Source organism: Microplitis demolitor, chromosome 6 (genome assembly GCF_026212275.2).
Source record: "Microplitis demolitor isolate Queensland-Clemson2020A chromosome 6, iyMicDemo2.1a, whole genome shotgun sequence".
Lineage (NCBI taxonomy): Eukaryota > Metazoa > Arthropoda > Insecta > Hymenoptera > Braconidae > Microplitis > Microplitis demolitor.
Genome location: NC_068550.1, coordinates 17086764 through 17109515, shown reverse-complemented (window position 1 = coordinate 17109515; position 22752 = coordinate 17086764). Strand labels below are relative to the sequence as shown.

At 32.4% G+C, this 22752-nt stretch overlaps 1 protein-coding gene and 1 long non-coding RNA gene across 2 annotated transcripts; both read left to right on the top strand.

Moving 5' to 3' along the window:
• The first annotated feature begins 825 nt into the window (after positions 1–825).
• On the top strand, positions 826–1504 carry LOC128667977 (uncharacterized). Its single transcript, XR_008403875.1, has 3 exons — positions 826–896; positions 1189–1333; positions 1443–1504. It is a non-coding gene; the product is annotated as an uncharacterized LOC128667977 (long non-coding RNA).
• Positions 1505–2435: 931 nt separating this feature from the next.
• On the top strand, positions 2436–3769 carry LOC103580296 (putative nuclease HARBI1). Its single transcript, XM_008562003.2, has 2 exons — positions 2436–2703; positions 2821–3769. Exons 1-2 carry the CDS (start codon positions 2436–2438, stop codon positions 3729–3731), a joined length of 1179 nt encoding a protein of 392 aa, XP_008560225.2. The 3' UTR covers positions 3732–3769.
• The last annotated feature ends 18983 nt before the right edge of the window (positions 3770–22752 follow it).

Here is a 22752-nt window from a genome sequence, read left to right as displayed (position 1 = left end):
CAATCTATTCATTAAGAGCTGTCGGCAATAAAAAATTCGAAGAATGACCGTTTTTGATGTTTTTTTCAGTATATATTATAATCGGCCAAAAAACAGATTTCATCTGTACAAAAGTGTGCCAAGTATGCATCTATCGCAGTGAGAAATATTGAAATCAAAATAATCACCAAGTACCTGAGCAGCACATAATAGAAAATTAAAATTTTTTTCTGCTGAATAAGTATAATTTTTATATAATATAAAAAAAAAAGTGGAATTCAAAAATGTATACCGATAAACTTGGCAAGTCAGTGCTTATATTCATTTATGACTTATTTACGTTGATACTGACTCATCAAGTTTATCCGTATAAGTTTTTCAATTTAACTTTTTTTTTATATTACATAAAAATTGTAACTTATCAGCGGAAAAAAATGCAGCGGGGATGCTGCTTTCACTTCATTCGTGTAACTATGATATTTATATTGTATCGACATGATTATATTTTTTATTCACGCATATTTAGATGAATAAAAATATATAGATACTTAATTAATTATTTACAAATATAAGTGTAGATGTGAACATTGATGAGTAGCAATAACATTTATTGCAATATATACATATATTTTAGGCTATTACAAAGAGTTGGTGCAAATTACATCTAAATCAGGCTACAAAGGTTGGACTGCACTTCACACGGGTTCTCCCGTAGGATTGAGCTCAACGTTTCCGAGAGGCGTTTGATGAGATAAGCTCGTCATATTGAACAACAGTGCCCACGTTATTGGCTACCACAAACCGAAAGAATTTCGACGAGAAATTCAATCATCAAAACCAACAATGTTGCGGAGGCGTTCAATCGGCAATTGGTGGGCGACTTAGGGAAGGTCATTTGGATTTATTCTTATTTCTTAGTAAGTAAAACCAAATAATGTTAAATAAATACGAAGCATTCGGTGCTAATTTAGACTACTTTCTAACTTTGTAACTTTGATTCAGCTAATGTTTATTAAAAATTATAAATCGGAGTTTGATATTAAATCTGATTCGGAGTTCCAAATGTTAAGAAAATTAGAGTTGCCAATAGGATCGAAAATATAAACAAGAATCGGAATTACATATTTAAATACTACGTTGAATTAGCATACAATGTCTCCTATGCGGTATAAAAGAAATGAAATTGATACACAAATTTACTTGTTTTAGAGAAATTGTCATTGATCATCCGAGATGAGGAATTAAAGTGGTGACGATTGGACCAAGGCCATGAGTTGAGCGCTGAACGTCTTGCGTATCAAGTCGCTGTCAGTAATCGCATTATCAATTTCCAGAACTCTCTCGATAGTGAAAGGTAATAATGCAACTAAATCCTAATTAAATGAAGTTAGACATTGAATTTTGTGAGATTTTAAGTGAGTACAAGAAATGTTATAAGATTTCATATAATTTCTATGTCTTAGGTTTATAGTCACGGAATTTCTCCATGCAGTTGGACTGTAGAGAGTTCAAGTAGTCATCCAGGTCGCGAAATTACGACAATGCTTTTGTGAAGTTCAATATTATTATGACTTTCACAAAGAAAATTAAGTAAATAGCTAATTTTACATTTTTCATAGATGAAGATTTTGGCTCTGACGATGAAATGCCATTATTATGAGATCAGAGGAGGCAGCCGTGGTTGTGGAGAACCCTTTGTCACGTCTTCGAGAATCACAACGTCGTCATCATTGAGGAGCGAGAAGAGGTGGAGGGGAAAATTTGCAACGACCAGTAGCATTCAATGAAGCATTGCCCGATGTTAATTGTCGACCTGCATTCCATCGACCTTGTGGTAGACCACGTGGTGGTGTAGGAAGATGAAATCCTGGGGTCATGCCCACTCCTGTCGTACTAGCTCCTGTCGTATCAGCTCCTGACCTACCAGCTCAAAGCGTACCAGTAGTTGACCCACGTGTTATTGGTTGCTTTCCAATTAGACGCACAGCCACAGTCTGTGTGACACACGGTGTGGACACAGCAAAGCACAGTGTATCCGAGTCAAATGCGATAAATGGAACGTAATGTAGTTCTCCACCTCATCTGTAGGTGGTGCTCAGAAAATAATTCAAAACTATTTTTTTTACAACAACATAACCTGTTTGAAAGCGTAAAATCTGTCAGTGTTAGAAAAATGAATAAATTATTTAAATAATAAAAAAAAATATATATATATTAATAATAAATGTCTTCATATTTCACAGTAAGTAATAATATTTATACATTTCAATTTAATTATACACTACAAAAATTTCCCGGTTTATTAAAAAAAAAAAAACGCTGAAAAATGTGTAAATTTTTTTTTAATTATAATGCATAAATTTCAAATTGAAAAGTTTTTCATTACCAGATGTGATAATTACCATTAAATAATGTTTCTCAATAATTCATAGATGAACGAAAACAGAATACTAGCTATGATCGTAGAAAGTCATTTATCAAGTACTGACAGTTCTACAACTACCGATGATAGTTGGAGCGAATGGAGTAGCATGTCATCTGATGACGATACAATTTATGACGACAATAATAGAGATGTATTAATATTCCCTCTATTAAGGTATTTGACAACTGGAAACAAACGAAACCGAGTTGAAGACTATTTATTAGTAGTTGAGTCTTGGTCAGATATGGAGTTCAAAGAACATTTTCGATTATCACGGAGGATTGCATTACAACTTATAGGTAATTTTCATCAATCAATAGTAAAGGTTACTTAACTGTTCATGTGCAACAATGTTAAAAAACAAAACAACGATAAATAAAATGAAATAAAACCATTTTTAAAATTTTAAATTCTAGATGAATTGGATACTTCAGATTTCATACCAAAAAATAATTTTGGTAAATTACCTATTGCTGGAAAATTGAGTTTTTATATATTTCTATGGTTCATGTCTAATACAGAACCTCTGAGGACAATCTCTGATAGATTTGATGTTTCGATATCGTCAGTATTTCGAGTTATACGTCGAGTGCTTTCATCGATTTTAACTAAATTAAATGCAATTGTTAAATGGCCTGAAACTAACAATGAAATTCTTGCTGTATGTAATGGTTTTTATGGTAAACAACAGATCCCTAATATTTTTGGAGCAATTGACTGCACTCATATAAGAATTGTAAAACCTACTGTAAATGGAAACGATTATTGCAATCGTAAAAAATATTTTTCTGTTAATTTACAAGCTGTTGTGGACTCCTGCTCATGCATTACTAATGTTTATTGCGGAGAACCTGGTTCTCTTCACGATGCTCGAGTTTTTAGAAGATCATCGCTGTATCACTCGGCAACGGAAAATCAAGTTCTTTTATTTCCGAATAATACGTTTTTAATAGGTGATTCAGCATATTCATCTTTATCATGGCTTATTCCACCTTTCCGTGATAACGGTCGATTAACACGTCAACAAGTACAATTCAATTTTATACATTCCTCTACTCGAATGGCTGTAGAAAGAGCTTTCGGTATGCTAAAAGGTCGATTTCGTCGAATAAAATTTTTTACAGAATACCGAGAATTAAGTTTTGTTATTGACACAGTAATAGCTGCTTGTATTTTACATAACTATTGTATTAATGAAAACGATGACTTTAACTTAGACGAAACTGATGATGGATTAAATATAGGAAATATTCACGCAGAAAATGTGGATGGAAATCGTTTAGATCGAAGGATGACATTATTACAAGAATTATTTCCTCAAATTTAAGGCATATTGATGTTCTGTTTGTTTAATATTAGAAAAATCTGTAAATACAAACAAAATGTAATTTTAAATATATTTGGGTCCTTCGTTTTGGACAAAGCTTAGCTTCATACATCTAAAAAAAAAAAATTCCTTTAACTCCAAAACGAAGCACCCTTAAATGTATATTGTATTGAATTGTAAATATCTAATTTGTTATACTTGACATTAAAAGTTAATGGCACCAACCTCAATTTTCATTTTTATATAAACAAAGAAAATACTTCTGTCATTGATGAGCTAAGTTAAGTATATAAGCATGTAAGTGCTCATCAATTGCTATAAGCATAAGAGAAGAGACAAAACATTTACTTTATTCATTGTTTAATAAATATTATGTATCATAACATTTTTTTTGTCGATTTTTTGTAATTTGTTTTCGTAATAGAGGTATTTCCTTATTTAATACCATAGATCCAGTTTTATAAATATACCTGTTAATAAGATAATGGAGATTTAATAATTTGATGTCAGAATGAAGTACATATTCAATATAACTAACAATCAAATAAAATATATCGATTATGTACGATTAAAGAATCGTTATTGAAATTTAGAAATTGTTAGCATACACATAAAATTATTTTTTGAAAGAAAAATATCTAAATATGTAAAATATAAAAATTTGAAAGAAGATTAAAAAAGTACAGAAGAGGTAAAATATTTCTTAAGGCACAAATAGTTTTTATTATTATCAGAGTACAAATCTTCGGAATTTTTTGTCATGCAAAATTTAAATTGTTTACTGCTTACTGAGATCTATTGTAATCGGAATTATAAACGATACATTATTATTTAAAAAGCCTTAACATTTATATACTTTCACTTCAATAATATAAGAATAAGATGATAGCAAACAATAGAATTTTTAATCACATAACTAAATAATTATAAGATATATAAATTTTAAGACATATAAAAATATTGTTTCAGTCTTATAAATATTTTGAAAATTAATAATACTACTCGATTTGGCAATTATTTAAAGGACTTATATATAAAATATGTACAATTATAAATATTTATATAAATTATAATTGTCATATTTTATATAATCGCTGCAGACTAGATTATACAAATGTTAATCTATAATGACACATTGCCGTTTAAGAATGTTATTATGTTAATTATTATCAAGTTTAATGGTTTCTTAATTTTTCTACTGAACGTTATTTCATCAGAATTTGAATCTGATAACTCTGCTTTACGATCAAAAAGTTTTGACAACAATTGGAATTTCTTTTTTTCCACTTCCAATCGGTCATTATGTCTTCCTTGTTTCAATTTCAGCTTTTTGTCACTTATTCTTTGTCTTTCTTCTAGATCGCGTTCACGAAGGCTCAAATAACGTTTTTTGAGAGTGTTTGTATCTGATTTTATTTTCATCATTTTTTCAAAACGTTCTTCAGTTGCTTTTGACCGATCTTCTGTGGTTTTTAGATACTCTAACCATTGTTTTTCTATTTCTGTTTTAACTTTAGCATTTTTAGAACCAGTGCCGCGAGGAGATATGGTATTGGAAGATGTTGAACTAGATGCATTATCAACTGATGGGTTTAATTGTTTTAATGAACTTGATGTTTTTTCGTGGTTTTGAGAACGTTTACTTGTTTTCATGGAGCTAGTGCCGGGCAGAGGTGTATTATTAGATGTTGCATCAGGTGGGTTGTTAACTGATGCATTTAACGGTTTAAATAAACTTGGTGTTTCTTCTTGTACTCGTTTTTTAAAATATTGTTTTTTTTCACGGAATCTGTATTGTTCTTCAAAGGTAATGAAGCTGAATTTTTGTTATTACCCAATGGGGTAGATGAAACTGTGTAAGTCGAAGCAGAACAATCTTTTTTCTGCAGTATTTCATCTATTTCATTATAATACTCACAACTTTTGAAATCCCTACCACTTTTATCATTATTATCTTTACAGGCTTTATACTTTCCCATAAGATAGTTTATTTTCCATCGTACTTGCATTGATGATCTCTGTGATTATAGAAAAAACTATTAATTACAACCTTCAATTACTGACTTTCTAAAAGGTTAAAAATTATACCTTAATACCCATTGATTGCAAAGCAGTAGAAATTGTAGTCCATAATTGAGTTTTATTATTTTTGTGGGTCACCTTCTTTGGATAATGAGCTTCGTAGAGACTGAGAAGAGTAAGTATAGATTCCTTGCACCACACAGCTTTTATGGAGAATAAATTATTTTTAGAATAATAGTCATTAAAATGAACAACAATTTCAAACATTGAATCAGCTAATCAAAGTTTATTATTAATTAATGTTAAACATACTTTTCTTTGAACTTTCTTCAGCTTTTTCAAACAGATAGTTTTCATCATCTTCCTCACTCAGTAATCGCTCCTCATTTATAAATTCTTCAGTAGTATCGTCGTAAACGTCATAAGTGTTTTCATTATGATTTGAGGAATTTTCATCAGCTACTATAAAATAAAACTTCTTCAATCAATAATAAGAACAAAAAAAGTAAATATAACTTATTAGGAATACTCATAGTTCTAAACTTACGTTTATTACTATTGACATTTTCTTCACAGTGCAATTCATAATTATCAGTCATGTACACATTTTGACCGATAAAACAATGATGATATTCAACGTAATCAAGAGATTGAATTTTATCACCGCAAAGGCTACACGAATATAAGTCTGTAATAATTATTTTTTATTCAAATGAATTTAAATTTTTATTAAAATAATACTTTATAAATAACAACAATTAATTTTTTTATCTATTTACCTTGCGTTACAGTATTATCCATTGTTACATTCACAAATACGAATACGACAGTAAAACCAGATGGTACACAAAAATTTTCATAACAAAATTAAAAAATAAATTAAGAGAATCAAATTAAAAATAGCACATGTAGATATTTTAAAAGACTTTGTGCATATTAATTATTATTGTGTTTCGATAATTTGTAAATTACCAGTACAAAACAAGCACGCGAATATAATTTCAACACCGTAGAATTATAGTTTTATGTTTCGGGTTACATTTATAAACAATGGTGTACCAAAGTCAAAAATAAATTTTTTTCAATTTATTGGTAGCACTGTCGCTTACACAGGCATTACACACAAGTTTTTCTTGTGTCTCTCCGTGTCCAAACGGTGTTGCACGGAGTTGTTAATGGAATACGCGAGGTTGACACACTGTGTCACACTATGAGGCTGTGCGTCTAAATGGAAAGCAACCATTGTGATTGATGGTAATAAACTATATCATTAAGATTTTTTTTTTTTTATTAAATAAATGCGTAACTACAATCTGTCTATTGACAATAAATAATTGAGATGTAAGAGTAGAACGTGGTGATTAGATCCTTACCCAATGGCAAAATACTCTAGTGCGGGAGGAATATTAGAATCGCTGTAGAAGGTCCAGGATCTTGATACGCTTAAGGCGTGTGGGTTCTCTTCTGTGCTCTATGATGTCTTTCACTAATAGATTCGGATGTTTGTGGAGTCTGACTTAATATTTTGTGCTGTACCGCGAGATTTCCTCTTTGACGTTGGCTACATGTAAATCCTTGTGAAGAGATTTGTTGGATACGAACCACGGTGCGTTGATGATAGTTCTGAGAGTCTTCGATTGAAATCGCTGAAGAATTCCGACGTTACTAGTGCTAGCAGTTCCCCAGAGTTGGATGCCGCAGGTCCAAATTGGTTTCAGGATGGTCTTGTATAGCAAAAGTTTATTTTCAGTGGACAATTGGGACTTTCTACCGATCAGCCAGTACAGATGTTTTTTCCAACTTCAACCGGGTCCTCATGTATGGTCAAGATGGCTGTGTCGTCTGCGAACGTCGCAATTTTGATGTAGTCTCCATGGGGTAGATCAGCTGTAAAAATGGTATAAAGTGTGGGGCCCAGCACGCGCCTTGTGGTACAACTGCTCGGATTAGATGAAATTCAGACTGACTGTCCCCGTGGTGAACTTTAAAGTATCGATCGCTCAGGTATGATTTCATTAGTAGGTAATATTGCGGAAGCGTCTTTTTCACTTTGAACAGAAGGCCTGGGTGCCACACTTTATCAAACGCTTGCTGGATGTCAATAAATGCTCCAGTACAATATTTCTTGTTCTCGAAAGACTTGTTTATTGTGTCAACGACTCTGTGAACTTGCTCGATGGTGGAGTGCTTAGTTCGGAAACCAAATTGGCGTTCAGGAATAAACTCTTGGGCAGTAGCCTCAAGTCGTTTGAGAAGAAGTTTTTCGAAAAGTTTAGATAACACAGGAAGGAGACTGATTGGACGATAGGATAATACTTCGTTGGGCTGTTGGCCTGGTTTGTTGATCATAATAACCTCAGCAAATTTCCATTGACTTGGGAAATAGGATAGTCGTAGAATGGCGTTGTATAAATTAGTAATAAAAACAAAGCCATTCTTTGGTAACTCAATTAGCAGTTCACTAGTTATCTGGTCATATCCAGGAGACTTCTTTTTTTTTTAGGTTGTGGCTCATAAGCTGTAGCTCATGTGGAGAAACATGTGAAATCGATAATGACATCGGTAGTGGAGTGTCCAGAAAGTCAGTGATCTCTTTTTCTTCTTGCTGTGATTGAAACGGACTGAAAACTGCATCAAGGTGCTCCGCGAAGGCTTGTGCTTTTTCCCGGTCATCTCTGGCCCAGCTGCCATCTACTTTTCTAATTGGCGGAGATGATTGAATCGGCCGCTTAAGCCTCTTCGTGACTCTCCAAATCGAGTAATCTGTATCCTTGGTGTTTGTGAGGTTTGCTAGCTTCTGCTGAATTGAGTCGTTTTCGAATTCTCGTAGAAGTTGTTTCAATTCTTTTGTTGCCTTGTTGAATATTTTTTTATCTGCACAGCTTCTGGTGGTTTGAAAGACTCGTCGTAGCCTTCTTTTTTCTAAGATTTTTTGTTTGATGTGTATTGGATAATTAAGACTGCTCTGAGTTGTTACGTTTGTTGATGGTGTGACAGTAGTAGCGGCGTTAGTAATTAGTTGATTTAAATATTCTGTCGCATCGTCTACGTCCGCATTTGTTTTCAGCGGTATTGTCAGGTTGATTTTGGTAGTAATTTCCTCCTCGTATTGTTCCCAGGTTCTTAAATTATTATACAGTAGTGCGCTAGATTTATTTTTTTTTATAATGCAGATGCTTAGAGTAACTATTACTGGAGTATGGTCTGACGATAGGTCCAGGCAGGCCTTGAATCTGGCGTTGTTGTGTGAAATGCCTTTTGTAATAAATATGTCTAGAGTATCCGGGATTTTGTTAAGATCAGTAGGCCAGTAGGTCGGAGTACCAGTACTCAGAAAGTTAAGATTGTTGTTTAATGCTGTTTTATATAGTTCTCTTCCTCGTGTGGTGATAACTCTTGAGCCCCAATGCTGATGCTTAGCATTGTAATCTCTTCCTGTAATAAACGTAGATACTACTGTTTGGAAAAAATTGGAGAAACGGTCAAGTTTAATTTTGTGTTTAGGTGGACAGTAAACTGCAGAGAGAGCTAGTGGTCCTATCCAGTCTTGTATTTGTACAATAGTTGCCTGAAGATAGTCCGTGTTGAAACTGGGTAGAATGTGATGCTTTATGTTATTGCGTATAATGATACCTGTACCACCATGGGCAGTGCCATCAGGGTGTTTAGTGTCGTAGAAAGTGAATCCCGGAATCCTAAAGAAGTTTTTTTCAGTAAAGTGCGTTTCAGAAATTAAAAAATTGTCAATTTGGTTAGTTTGTAAGAAGGCTTTGACTTCACTGGACTCAGAGTAAAGGCCATTAGCTTTCCACAGCGCTATCCTAAACCGATTGTTCATATTTTGTTGGATAATCTTGTTAATACTGTTGTAAGTAGATTTAGCATGGTATTTAATAATTCTGTTTGTTTAATGATGACGTCTTTTAAGTCAGCAAATGATTTTTCTATAACTACTTGGATATTTGGGTGTGCTGCGGGTTCGGACCTTGGCTGAGCGACGTTTGCATATGTTGGTATACTGGGCGATGTGTTGACATTAGAAGGAGACGTATGGGTAGTGTTGTTGTTCAGAAGTAGAGTAGGCAAGATAGTTGCAAGCTGTTCCGGGTTGACGTCATTCGATTGCCGGTGCGACCGTATCACTGTTTGGCTTCGCTTTCTTATGATGCTCTGGTATACTTCACAACCTTTGTAATTTGCCGGATGCATTCCGTTGCACAACGCACACTTCGCCGGAGTATCTCTACCCTTGAGACACATCGTAGTGTCGTGGTTTCCGCTACACTTAACGCACTTAGGTGATCTATTGCAGTATCTTTTGGTATGTCCATACATTTGACACTTAGTGCATTGCACTATTGTGTTTTTCTTCCTGGGAGAACAGTGACCTTAGCTTGTAGGAGACTCACTATGTTTTAGATGTCTTTATTGTTAGGATTTGGCTCCAGGTCCACAAAGAATAGTGGTAGCGATACTTTGGTTCCGCGTCGAAAGATATTTGTCACATTGCGAACTTTATGATTTGATTTTTCGACCTCAAATTTAATTTGTTTTAGAGTGACTGAGAGATGGAGACCTCTTATTACTACTCAGTAAGCTAGTTCTTGTTTAATTTGGTAGGTGTGGAACTCAGCCTTTTCTTCGTTTAGCTTGCGAATTATGTTTCTATACGTTTCTACGTCGTTGGCAAGGACTTTGATTTGGTTTTTTTTATCAATGGTTTTGTATGAATAATCTCCTTCAATGATTTCCGAGAATTCTTGGATACTTTGTACTCCTGGAATAAATATCGGCGGTGGTTTAGGAATCCTTTTAGAGGTAGCACTTTGTGCAGTTCCATCTTCTGTATCATGAGATACTTCCATGTGTTGTTCAAGTACCGAAAATCTATTTTCCGTTGGTGTTGTTGGTGCACTGGTTACTTCTACGATTGTACGTCTACGTTTCAGTGGGCTTGAGGGTACTACTTGCCAGACATTGTTCGCAATTTTATTAAGCTTCATATTCAATGGCGGGTCGCTTTTAGCGGTATGCTCAGAGGAAAGAGCACCTGATTTCAGTTTGGCTGGATGAATCAAATTTGGTCCACTTGATGATCCGTAAGGTCCATTGATTCCACTGGTCTCAGCCGACATTATAGACCGCTTGAGTTCCGTATTGGAAAAAGACACTTTAGACTTCACCGTACACTATACACACACTGTTATACAGACAGTAATCCGATTAGATACTCAAATATAATGAGCAAATCAATACAATATACGTCTACACTAGACGAGTGCTCGAAAGCGAATGATTGAAAGTATGAAAAAAATTTTGTTCCCACCATATCTATAAAATAGAATTGATTAATATTGTCAAATTTGGTACCGTTAGAAAGGTCTTTGCTTGAATCGGTGGCTTTTCATAGTTTAAACTTTTTTTATTGCCAGGTACTGAGATAAGTCGATTTATTTACATCATCCGAATTACACGCGAGAAAAAAGACAAACGTATTTATTGTCTTTAAATAAGTCAAAATTTCAACTATTCTGTCAATAAATATGACAAAAGTCACTTAATATGGAGCTACATTACTTATATCACGTTACTATTTCCAAAATGAAATATTTTTTTACACTTTTTTGATTTTAAAAAGCTTCTCAAAGCCAAAAGAGCGTACACAGAGAAAAAATTCATTGTGTTACGTCCAGCTAAAAATTTAGCCGACGACCAGATTTCACTTTTTTTATTTATAAAATTCGGAATGCTTTTAAAAGATTTAGACTTGTTTGTTTTGACATTTGTTGAAATGCTAGAGCAAACAACTAAATGTAATTTTAATGACCCTTCAGGTAATTGTAAAGGCCCAGAGGCCATCTGGAAACACTTTAAACAAAAAAAAAAATATATCTAAAAATATTTATCAACAAAAGCGTACGTGGCGTAAGTAAGAGGTAAATAAATTTTAGTTGCAATAAGCAATCTTTACACAATCTAAATCCCTTACTTTCACTTTAAGTGCACTTTTGTTGAAATATTTTATCATAGAATAAATAGACAAAATTAGAGACGGACACAAAATCCTATGACGTAGAGGTCATTACGGAAATAAAAATTAAACATTAACAGAAAATGTTAACTAATGAAAATGTTTAAATGTTAAAATTTTGCAACAAATTATTCAAAATATTGATTAACTATCAGGTTGCAAAATATAATCAAATCATTAACACTAACAAATAAATTTGAATTTGATAGCAAGTAAATTTTAAGTAGATTTTTATTTGAAATTTAATAATAACCAAATCTAAATCTTATGATAAACAAACTACAATAAATTTAAGTTGTTTTAACATAGCTTAATTTGAAATTCAATAATAACTAAATCTAAATTTTATAATAAATAAACTACAATAAATTTAAGTTGTTTTAACATAAATAGATTTGAAATTCAATAATAACTAAATCTAAATTTTATAATAAACAAACTACAATAAATTTAAGTTGTTTTAACATAGGTAGATTTGAAATTTAATGATAATAAAATCTAAATTTTATAATAAATAAATTAAAATTATAATAATAAAGAAATCTAAAATATTATAATAAATATATTTAAGTAAATACAATAATGTACATGTGGGTGTATGCGCAGGTGCGCACGCACCTAGGCCCACATCGGGGAGTGTTTTCCAGGGCAAAAACCATGAGGAAAGGGAAGGCCCTTAAGGAGCTGCGCTCCGATTGGATGTAGTCTTCCCCCAGAACAATACATTAGATAAACCAATTAGAAAAGTATAAAAGGTGTCACAAAAGAGAAAATGCTCTCTTCAATTTTAGTCCCGGACTAAACAGTTAGTTTTTTGTGTACGCACACACTTCAGTTTTTACACTAGTTCCGTACTAGTTTAGTTTTTGTGTACTCACACACTTCAGTTTTCACACTAGTTCTGTACTAGTTTAGTTTTTTTGTGTCCACACACATACTTCAGTTTTACGCTAGTTCCGTACTAGTTTATATTAGACAAGTATTTTTACATTTACGGTATTAATCATCTTGCAAACATTTTATTAAAATCAGTGACTTGCCAAGTATAAAACTCAGCGGTCAAAATAAAACAAAAATAAGAAAAATAAAAGTAATACCTAGAGTCAGTGTAAAATACTATCAGACAAACATCCAGTTGCAGCGACTACAGGTACTGTAAAGTTAAGTTAACACATAAAACAAATGAATGTCCAACTTCAATAGTAACTCGTGACACAACCCTATAGAGATAATTCTACATTTAAAATTACTGTTTCGGATTAATTATTAATAGTTTCTGTGAAACGCAAATTGTACGAGTAGGTATAAGCAACAACATACCTAATATCTTCGTATAATTTCGAGTTTATGTAAAGTTAATGTTAAGTTGACTAACCAATAAGGTATAAAATAAATTTCAAGTTATTGTATGCACAAATGAAGTTGTTTAATTGTAAAATATAGATAGTAATTTAAATTATAAACTCAACGTCTTTATTTTATAACACCTCCCAGATAATTCCTCAGTGTGATCCCGGTCTATTGGTCGAAAGACTAGGGCCGAAAATAAAAATTATAATAAATTGTCCAACATCACAGTACAAGCTACTAGTTGGACGTAACAATTGAAACAAAAAATCCTTACTCGCTTGAAGAAAATTCTAAATTATGCCAAGAAATGCATTGTGAATTGAAAACAAAAATTTATTTAAAATTGGAAAAAATTACTTGACACAAGAAATTACTTCTTGCCTAAAAAACTATTTCTTAGTTCAAGAAAATTTTTGTATTCAATTTATAATCCTTTTTTTCTGCGTATTTTATAAATTTAGTAGTGATGTTTGGGCAGTCACTTAGTAACTGCAAATTGCTCGTTATTATTCAATGAAAATTATACCTAAGATATATTACAGTAAAACCTTGATTTAGTTTTGCAGGTTGTCATTTTTGCTCATATTAGTGACTTACGGGTAAACTGAAACATAATTATCGCAAGTGAATCGAGGTTTTACTGTATTAAGATATTCGTTAAGATTATTTTCTATTATATGTATTCGACTGGGCCAAAAAAATTGACTATTTTTTTTTCTTCGATACTGTGAATACATTATTTCTGATGACCAAAAAAAATCATTGAGCAAGATTGAGCCCCTAATAATGATATTAAGAGATGCATTGCTACGGCTATTAGGTTTTTGACAGAAATTTCATTTTTAACCCAAAACTTGTAAATCATCTATCTTAAAAATTTGAGTAATATATGCTCTTTAAGGAAATTGAATTCCGTACAAAAAATCTCTTTTAGTAAATTGAAGGAAAACGAGCCGTTTCCTTGTAACCGTGCCTTAAATATTGATTTGTTTTCTAAATTCTTTGTATCTATTTTGGATTTTTGTAACTACTAAAAATATCAAAATCTTTTCTAGTCAAAATATGTATTTTTAAAGCAAATGTAATGCTCTACAAAAAATGTTTCTTAAAATTTTTTGCTAAGTTCACTACATCGCAAGATATTATTCAAGGTTGAAGTTGAGTCAAAACGACTTCAATAACCAGAATAACTTGCGAAGGAATGTATTTAGCAAAAAATAATAAGAAACATTTTTTGGAGAACATTAAATTCCCTTCAAAAATATATATATATTGAATAAAAAATATTTAATATTTCTCGTGATTACCTGACAATTCATCCGCGGACAATTCAACCGCGGACGAATTGCCCAACGGACAAAACCTCTCAAAGAGTTAACAGTCAAAACCCAAAACACGAATTGATGCTAGAATATATGTAAGGATGATGACACATGAACCGCCGTTTTGATGTTAAACTGATACGTGTACACTTAAATATCTAACTAATAACTGGTTGATAATTAGTAGATATTGCGTATAAAAATGTGTGAATTGCCGAGTAAAATCAGCTAACTTATAATCTTTACCAAACTTTAAGTTTAATAGACACCGAACAGAAATTAGGTTTGATCCTAGATGTGTTGGTCGAATCATCAGTGAGGCACCTCCAACACATCTTGCCTCATACCTAATATTGAAGTAGCCATAAAAATTATAAATGGGTTAGATCTATACGCCACCGTACATCTTACGGTATTAAATAAAGTTGATTATTAAATATTGAAAATTTTTTTATTTAATCTATTATAAGATGGTAAATTACCGGCTACACGTAGGTAAAATAAACGCTATCCATGTGTACACAGCTGAGTCATCCACTGTTTAAGTGCCAAATCAACATACAGCCGCATTCTGAAACCGTGTCTAATGGAAATCCTCAGAATCACTTATCCGAGGATCAATTGTCCAAGGGATATTCCGTCCGAGGACCGAATGCCGTTGGATGAACTGTCGTGGACCAAACGTCGTCGGACGAACCGTCATGCAACCATTTCTAGTAGTTACAAAAATCCAAAATAGAAACAAAGAATTCAAAAAACAAATCAATGTTTAAGGCACGGTTACAAGTAAATAGCTTTTTTTACGTCAATTTACTAAAATCGATTTTTTGTAGAGAATTCCATTTCCTTCAAGAATATATATTGCTCAAGTTTTTTAAATAGACGATTTACAAGTTTTGGATAAAAAATAAAATTTCCGTTGCAGAACTAATAGTCGTAACGACACACCTTCTAATATCAGTATTAAGGACTCAAACTTGCATAAAAATTTGTTTTTGTCATCAGGAATAATATTTTCACAGTATCGAAAAAAAAAAAATAGTCGTTTTTTTTGGCCCCCCGATTTTAAATCACGGTGGAAACACCGTAGATCCACCGTGAAAACACAGTGGGTACACCGAGTATACTTCCACGATGTTTCCACCGTAATCCAAATCCGCTAGGGGTTGCAGATGACGGTGCACTGTTAGCCACAGATAATGATAGTGGTGTCTATGAGACGATCGAAGTTAACAACTTACCCTTGCGATTTCAGGATCACTATAAAATTATGGTGAAATTCCGGTGAGATTATAGTGAAAACATTTTGAGACCATGATAATATTACGGTGAAATCACCATAAATTTGTGCCATTCGGTCACTGTAGTTTTATGATTATCTCACAGTGGTTTGATAGTAGTTTCACAGTAATCCTATTATTACAGTCGTTTCATACTTACCTTACAGCAGTTTTACCATCGATTTATAATAATTTCATAGTCATCTCATAGTGGTATGACCGTGAGTTTAAAGGTACCACAGTAAATTCACAGTGAATATAAAGTGAATCGGCAGTGAAGTTTTGGTGAATTCGTTGCGTAAAATGCCGATGAATTCTGAATTCTAGGTGATTTTACGCCAATTATAATTAAGGTTATCTTTTCAAGCTATGTAACTCAAGTATCATTGGTCGTACCCACTTGGCTCTCATAACTTTTTCTGTTGCAAATCTCATGCCTTGCGAAAACTTTTTATTGCTTCTTTCCAAAAAAAATTTTTTAGCACCAAAAAAATCAAGTTGAAACCAAAAAAAAAATTTTCCCATGTTATTATGAATGGAATATCGAATTGCTGAAATTTAAAGTCAAAATATAAATTGTTAAATGTCGCTCATTATCTTTGAAATTTTACGAAAGAGGTATCAGCTGGGCTACTTTTTAGTAAAATTTGGCAATTACTAATAATAATGATAATTTTTAAAAAATTTTCGGTGCATATAACATTTATAAGATTCGAATGATTTTCGAGTATGAATAGGTTGATTCGATGCGAAATAAATAACTCGTAAGTTCGATCTATTCGCATACTTGTAACGCGTAGTTATTTATTATCATATTTGATAGCGCACTGTCTGTTTTTATATTATCTTATATATCATACAGGCCTATATATAGGCATAAATAGCCATATATAGACATACAGATTTTCTATATAAAAAATTTGAGTTGACTATTACAATTACTCATAAATAGGATGTTTTGGTATAACAAAAATAGGAAATTCCTTGAAATCACTAACGCCATACTGATGATTATATTTTGCGTTTTCGAAAGTGATCATATTCTTTCAATCTTACATAGCACAACTAAACTAAACTCCGTTGGAACTGTCGGACGCATAGCCAAGTCGTCAAAGAGTCGGTCCCTCACTTGGGAGGTCCTAGGTTCGAATTTTACTAAAACGGGTGCGGTAATTAATAAGTCTAGCGTTTTTTCATTGAATTAAAAATTTCCGATTCGATTAGGAATTCAATTATTTGCATATCTGATCATTTCTGCGTCATTGAAATAGTTAAAACAAAAAAATTTTTTTTAATTTAGTTAAAATTTCTATACATAGTCATATTAAGTCCGTATCAAGCATGTATGACCATACATGGCCATAAGTGGCCAATCTACAAACATGGACATGTATGGTCACATATGGACATACACGGTCATGAATGATCATATACGGGCATATCTGATCATACATGGCCATGTCTAGCCAATTTTCATGCATGGTCATCTATGGAGCATTCATTTATGGCCATGTATGATTCATTCTTCACGGAAGTAATAATAATTACGAAATATGAATTACTTTATTATAATTTAACATAATTTTGACGTTTTTTTTTCTTACCTGTTTTTCTTACCAATTTTTAAATATAGTGTCACGTCAACTTACTAATAACCTTCTCAATAAGACAATATATAGATCAATTAGGAAAAAGGTTTTTATCTTACCTGATAAAAGACATTCTTCAGAATTTTATGGCTTTTTAGTTTGGAAGTATAAACTTAGAAAAATTTCAATTATTTGGATATTTTTATATTTATTAAATTTTTATCAAATTACCATAAATTTACTGTGGAATCATAGTAAAATCACCATCAATTTACTGTGGAATCGTTTCAAACTCTATCTGTACCCACTATTAGATCACCATAGAATTACAATAAAATTATGATAAAACTAACATAAATTCATTGTGAACCCATTATGAACCCACAGTGTTACCACTGTCCGATCGCCATAAACATGTGGTAAATAGACGGTGAAACTACCAAAACGCTACGATAAATCAAACTTAAAATTATTGTAAACTCACGATAAATTACTACTAAATCAAAATGACAAAACGGCACAAAATTACTGTGAATTCACTATAGAATCACCGTAAGCATACCGTAAACTTACGGTGAAAGTAAATTCACTGTGATTTTATAGTAATTCTGAACCCACGAGCGTTTGAAGATGATCAGGTGGCAGAAGGGCATGCTGGAGCATGTGCTGTTTACGTATTGGATAGAACAAAAATTAGAGTCCTTTCTTGCTTCTTCTTATGCATGTGTTTACGGTGGGAGTTCGGTCGACAGTTAGTACACAAGGATCATTCAGCATAAAATAGCATAATATTCTGAATATTAGAAGTGTCCATAAAATCAGATGAAATTATGGTGGCGCTGCTGTAAGCTAATGATTTCATTTGAAAATATGCGCCTAAAACTGTCAGAGTAGGACAGAATGAAACTAAGAAAGATATACATCTAGCCGGTAAAGGCGCGGCTTTCAAAAATACAGTAACCAAATTTTCTGTCCTCCGGCCGGAAAGTGACAACTTTCATGCCGCTGCTCTGAACGAAGTTGCAACTTTCCAGATATGTCGAGCAGAAAAATAGTATACGCATCTTGGACAGTAAAAAAGAAACCCTCAGACCACATGTTTGTCAGCCTCGGCTTCGCCTCGGCCAACAATTACATGTGATCTGAGACTTTCCTTATTTTACTGGCCTAGATATGTAATATACTATTTTTAATGCCAAGATAATAAAGTAATTTCTCACATTAATTCAATATAGAACAATAATGTTAGGAATTTCAGAATTATTTTGAATAATAAAATATGGAATACCATGAATAATATAACCAATAAATAAAAAAAAAATGAAAATTTTTTAGTGAAGGGTTGTATAATTACGAATAGTAAAATTAAAAAAGGGTAAATAAATATACTTTTAAAAAATCGAACATTTTAACATATTTATTAACACTCAACTATGATTAAATACTGCTTATACAATGAGTCTTACAAAAGTAATAAATACATTTGAAACTTAATTGCCCAGTCTTCGTAGTTGTGATAGATAAAACATGATTAAAACAATAAAACATTAAAATAAAACAGATTATTTTTAAGAATAAATATTTCGTATTAATTTAAACAAACTTAGAGGAAAATTAAGTAATAAAACTAATGACGAGTATTGAAGTTATTGACTTTGAATTTTTTCGATGCATTTTAACTTAATTTGCGCACATGACAACATATAAATCTATTACTTTCTTTGTTGAACCTTTCAAGTTTTCAAAACATATAACAGTTTGTAACTTTTTTTTTTTTTGAAATTTCTGCAGTTATTTCATTAATTGTATCTAAGTTTACTAACGATTTGGAAACAGCTCTGAGCACACACTTTTCTAATTGGTTAGTCAGTACAAATAATTCATCACTTGCGTAAAATAATCTTCCGTATAAATCCATTTTATTAATGACATCATTGCGAGCCAGCAATTTACCATTGTTTCTTTTAGACTTTAAAGCTTGTAGGCAACTCTGACATTTTAGCATTTTCTTAAGTTTTCCACCAGTGTAGCCAGCAATGTAAGATTGGCCCGCTTCACTAATGACGTCTCCATTGTAATTGCGGTCATCTTCATGTGTTGAACTCTGACTCATAGGCAAACTAGTATCTAACATCGAATCGATACTTTCCAACTATTCTTGTTTTGCTGTATTTGGGTTATTCATTAAATCTTTGGTCTTAAGTAATGTTTTCAGAACATGAACTCCATCAGCATTACACCCTTTGGGAAGCTTTATAAGCGAAAAACAAGAAGCCAGATAATAAACTTGAGCGAACATTTTTGGATCTAGATGATCATTACGCCCACAAGAAAATTGCATAATTGAAAAATATCTCTGGTAAATAAATTATCTCATAAAAAAAAATCCGTATTAGTAAGAGCAATAAAACAGTTATTGATGTACTTACTTCTAAAGAATCTTGTGAAAGCGTTGCAGTCATCAAATAGTTGTTTATGATCTGTGTGCAGTGCGTCAAGTATTTGTAATGTCGTCTGCAAAGTAACTTTTAAGCCAACTTAAGTACTCTTAGAGATTGGTATGGGTCCAAGCTTTTCCCAATCTTTAAGAAAGTCTGAAAATTTTAGAATTGCCTGCAAAATATTAATTGAATTTCAGTAAATTCAAGAAAGTTATAATATAACTTAATTATTTCATCGCAATAACATATAAGCGCATACTTCACTCAATTAATAATCACCACGTTTACATCTAATCATTAATGGTCATCAGCGCCATTTCAGTTGGTTTTGAATTTACAATTCAACAGCTTATCGTGGACACTTCAGAAAGTGAAGCCCTATATGAAAGAGAGCTCCTTACTTCTACCCTACGTACTGTGTAAAAAGTCACTTAAATATTCAATGAAAATTAAATTTAAAATTAAGTGAGAGGATAATGAGATGCTGGGATGCTTAATCGGCGGTAACTTGATGAGATGATTTTGATATTAAAAAATAAATTATATTTTAACTCGTCAGTTAAATTTTATATACTAATAAATTATTTTTACTTATAATACATTATATACACTGCACGTTGTTAATTTATTATTGATATTGAGGAGAATATTTACTGCTCGGTAACACGCGGTAATATAATTGCCAAGATGGCAGTTAGTGGCAAACCAAAAACCCACGCGGTAAGATGAATAAATGGTAGAATAATTATTTTTTCAGATGTTAATTAAATAATCCCGAAAATTAGATGTAAATAATATTCGGTTTGAGTTTGTAATTAATTTGAGGTGATATGTAATAATAATCAACGCGATTACAAACGATTATAAATTGCACAAAAAGCACGTTTAGCTCTGAGCGTCGATGAATTTTCAATAATGGCTTTGTCTTCTTTTTCATCCCCAATTGAAAGTGAGGGCGGAGCTTAAGATGAGAATGGGACCGGTAGCAACTCCGGTGAGAGCATTACTACCAGGATAGAGATGAGTAACTTTGGCAAGAGGCCACTTGAATGGTGGATACCTTTTATAACAGGGCTATGCTGTTACTCTGGTCGTCCTTAAATTACCTTTTTAAGGGCGCCACTGGAAGTGATAACGGCCTCCCAGAACCGGATATTAAATCGTCAGGGTCGGTGTAATTTATTTAATTGTAAGAGAAGGATGAGGAAGGATAACTTATAAATGATTTAATTCTCCGATTCACAAATTAAACCTTTTTATTTATAACCTTTTTAACCTTTTTGACCTTATTCACTTATAACCTTTTTTAACCTTAGAACCTTTATAACATTATGCCTTATAAACCTTAAACCTTAATCAACCTTATAACCTTATACCTTTATTAAAACCTTATTTTATTAACCCGCAATATTTTTTTTATTAAAATTGGCCAACTACCTTTAGCACTTCCACACACTTCCACACACAATAGTTAAAAATCGCTTAACCTTCGGGATACTTAATTACTAATTTTCCTTATTTTGGCCAACTACCTTTGGCATTTCCACACACTCACACTGTCCCCTAGACTTATTTTACACACACTTAATTTAAATTAATTTTTCCGCAATAATTAAATTAATTAACTTAGAAAATTATATAGTTAATAAATAAATTTATTATTTGATTTTCCTTTTTATCACTTCATTGATCATTATTCCTTTTTATTAATTTCTTATCCCTTATTTTTATTTCAATAATACCACGACCTTTACTCAGTAATTTAATGACGCGTTCCTTTAGGTACTTTTATCACCACGATAATTATTCTTATTTTATTTACGCCTTTTACTTAATTAATTATAATTTCTTTAATTACTCAAATTTTCCTATTTAATTTTCCGACGACTTTGACCGCAGACCTTTCTTATCTTTCCAAGACAATTTTATTTGATTTTATTTATTTTATCAATTTTTATTAAATTTTATTTATAAGTAATTAATAATTGACTAGCGGCTATGACTAGATGTGACAGTTCCGGTGCGCGAGTTACTCGACCTACCTGGAAACTTCTAGAATAATTCCGGCTACCAGCCTGGAATTATTTTACTGACGCAATGGCTCCGGCTACCTGCCTAGAGTTAATTAATTACTTAATTTTAATAACTATATCCGAGTTTAAATTATAATTTTTTCTTTACGAAATTAATTAATTGATTCGCGAGAATTTGGTTTGTGACGCGACGATATCAAACGTATACTAAGTATTTATTAAAATTTACCGGCTTACCGCCTGGAATAAATTTTATAAATACCTCTCCAGTTAAAACTCTCTAGATCTTTTCCTCGTCGTGTCTTTGTCCGGGTTTCGTCTGATTAATTGTCCTTGTAAAAGTTAAGGTTTTATTCTGGTTCCGTCTCTCTCTCTCTATACTCTCCTCTCTCTCTCCTTCAACTCTCTCCTTCAACCTGTTATAATTAGACGCAATAAGTCATGTTTATAAGAAATACTGGCTACCTGCCTGGTTTTTGTTAATAAAAATTAAGAATATCATCGCTTGGTTCCGCAGTAAACTCAAGCTATTAATTAATTAATTACCTGTTATAATTAAGTTACGGCGTCTGTTTTTTGTCTGTTTGGCGTCTGTTTGTTGCTCTCTCCACCTCTACTATTCGGACGTCTCGATGGTTAATGCCCGATTCTCGTTCCGGTCCCCGTTTACAATTGCTCGCGCACACTTGACTATGGTTGTCCTTTTTCCTCTCCTACTTAACTCTAAGTGGGGTCGACGGTCGAGCAAGTGAAATTTCCATTTCCGGACGACTAGTCGCTACCTACCCGGGATACCCTGAGTGGTAATGTCACATGACCGACAGTACGCATAATAGATTTTATTTTGAACTTAATTGAACGCGGTAAATACGAATTTACCCCGTTACACTCTCGTCAAAAATGAGAACTAATAAACCAATCTTGATGTGAGATGTATGCCATTTTGAGATAGA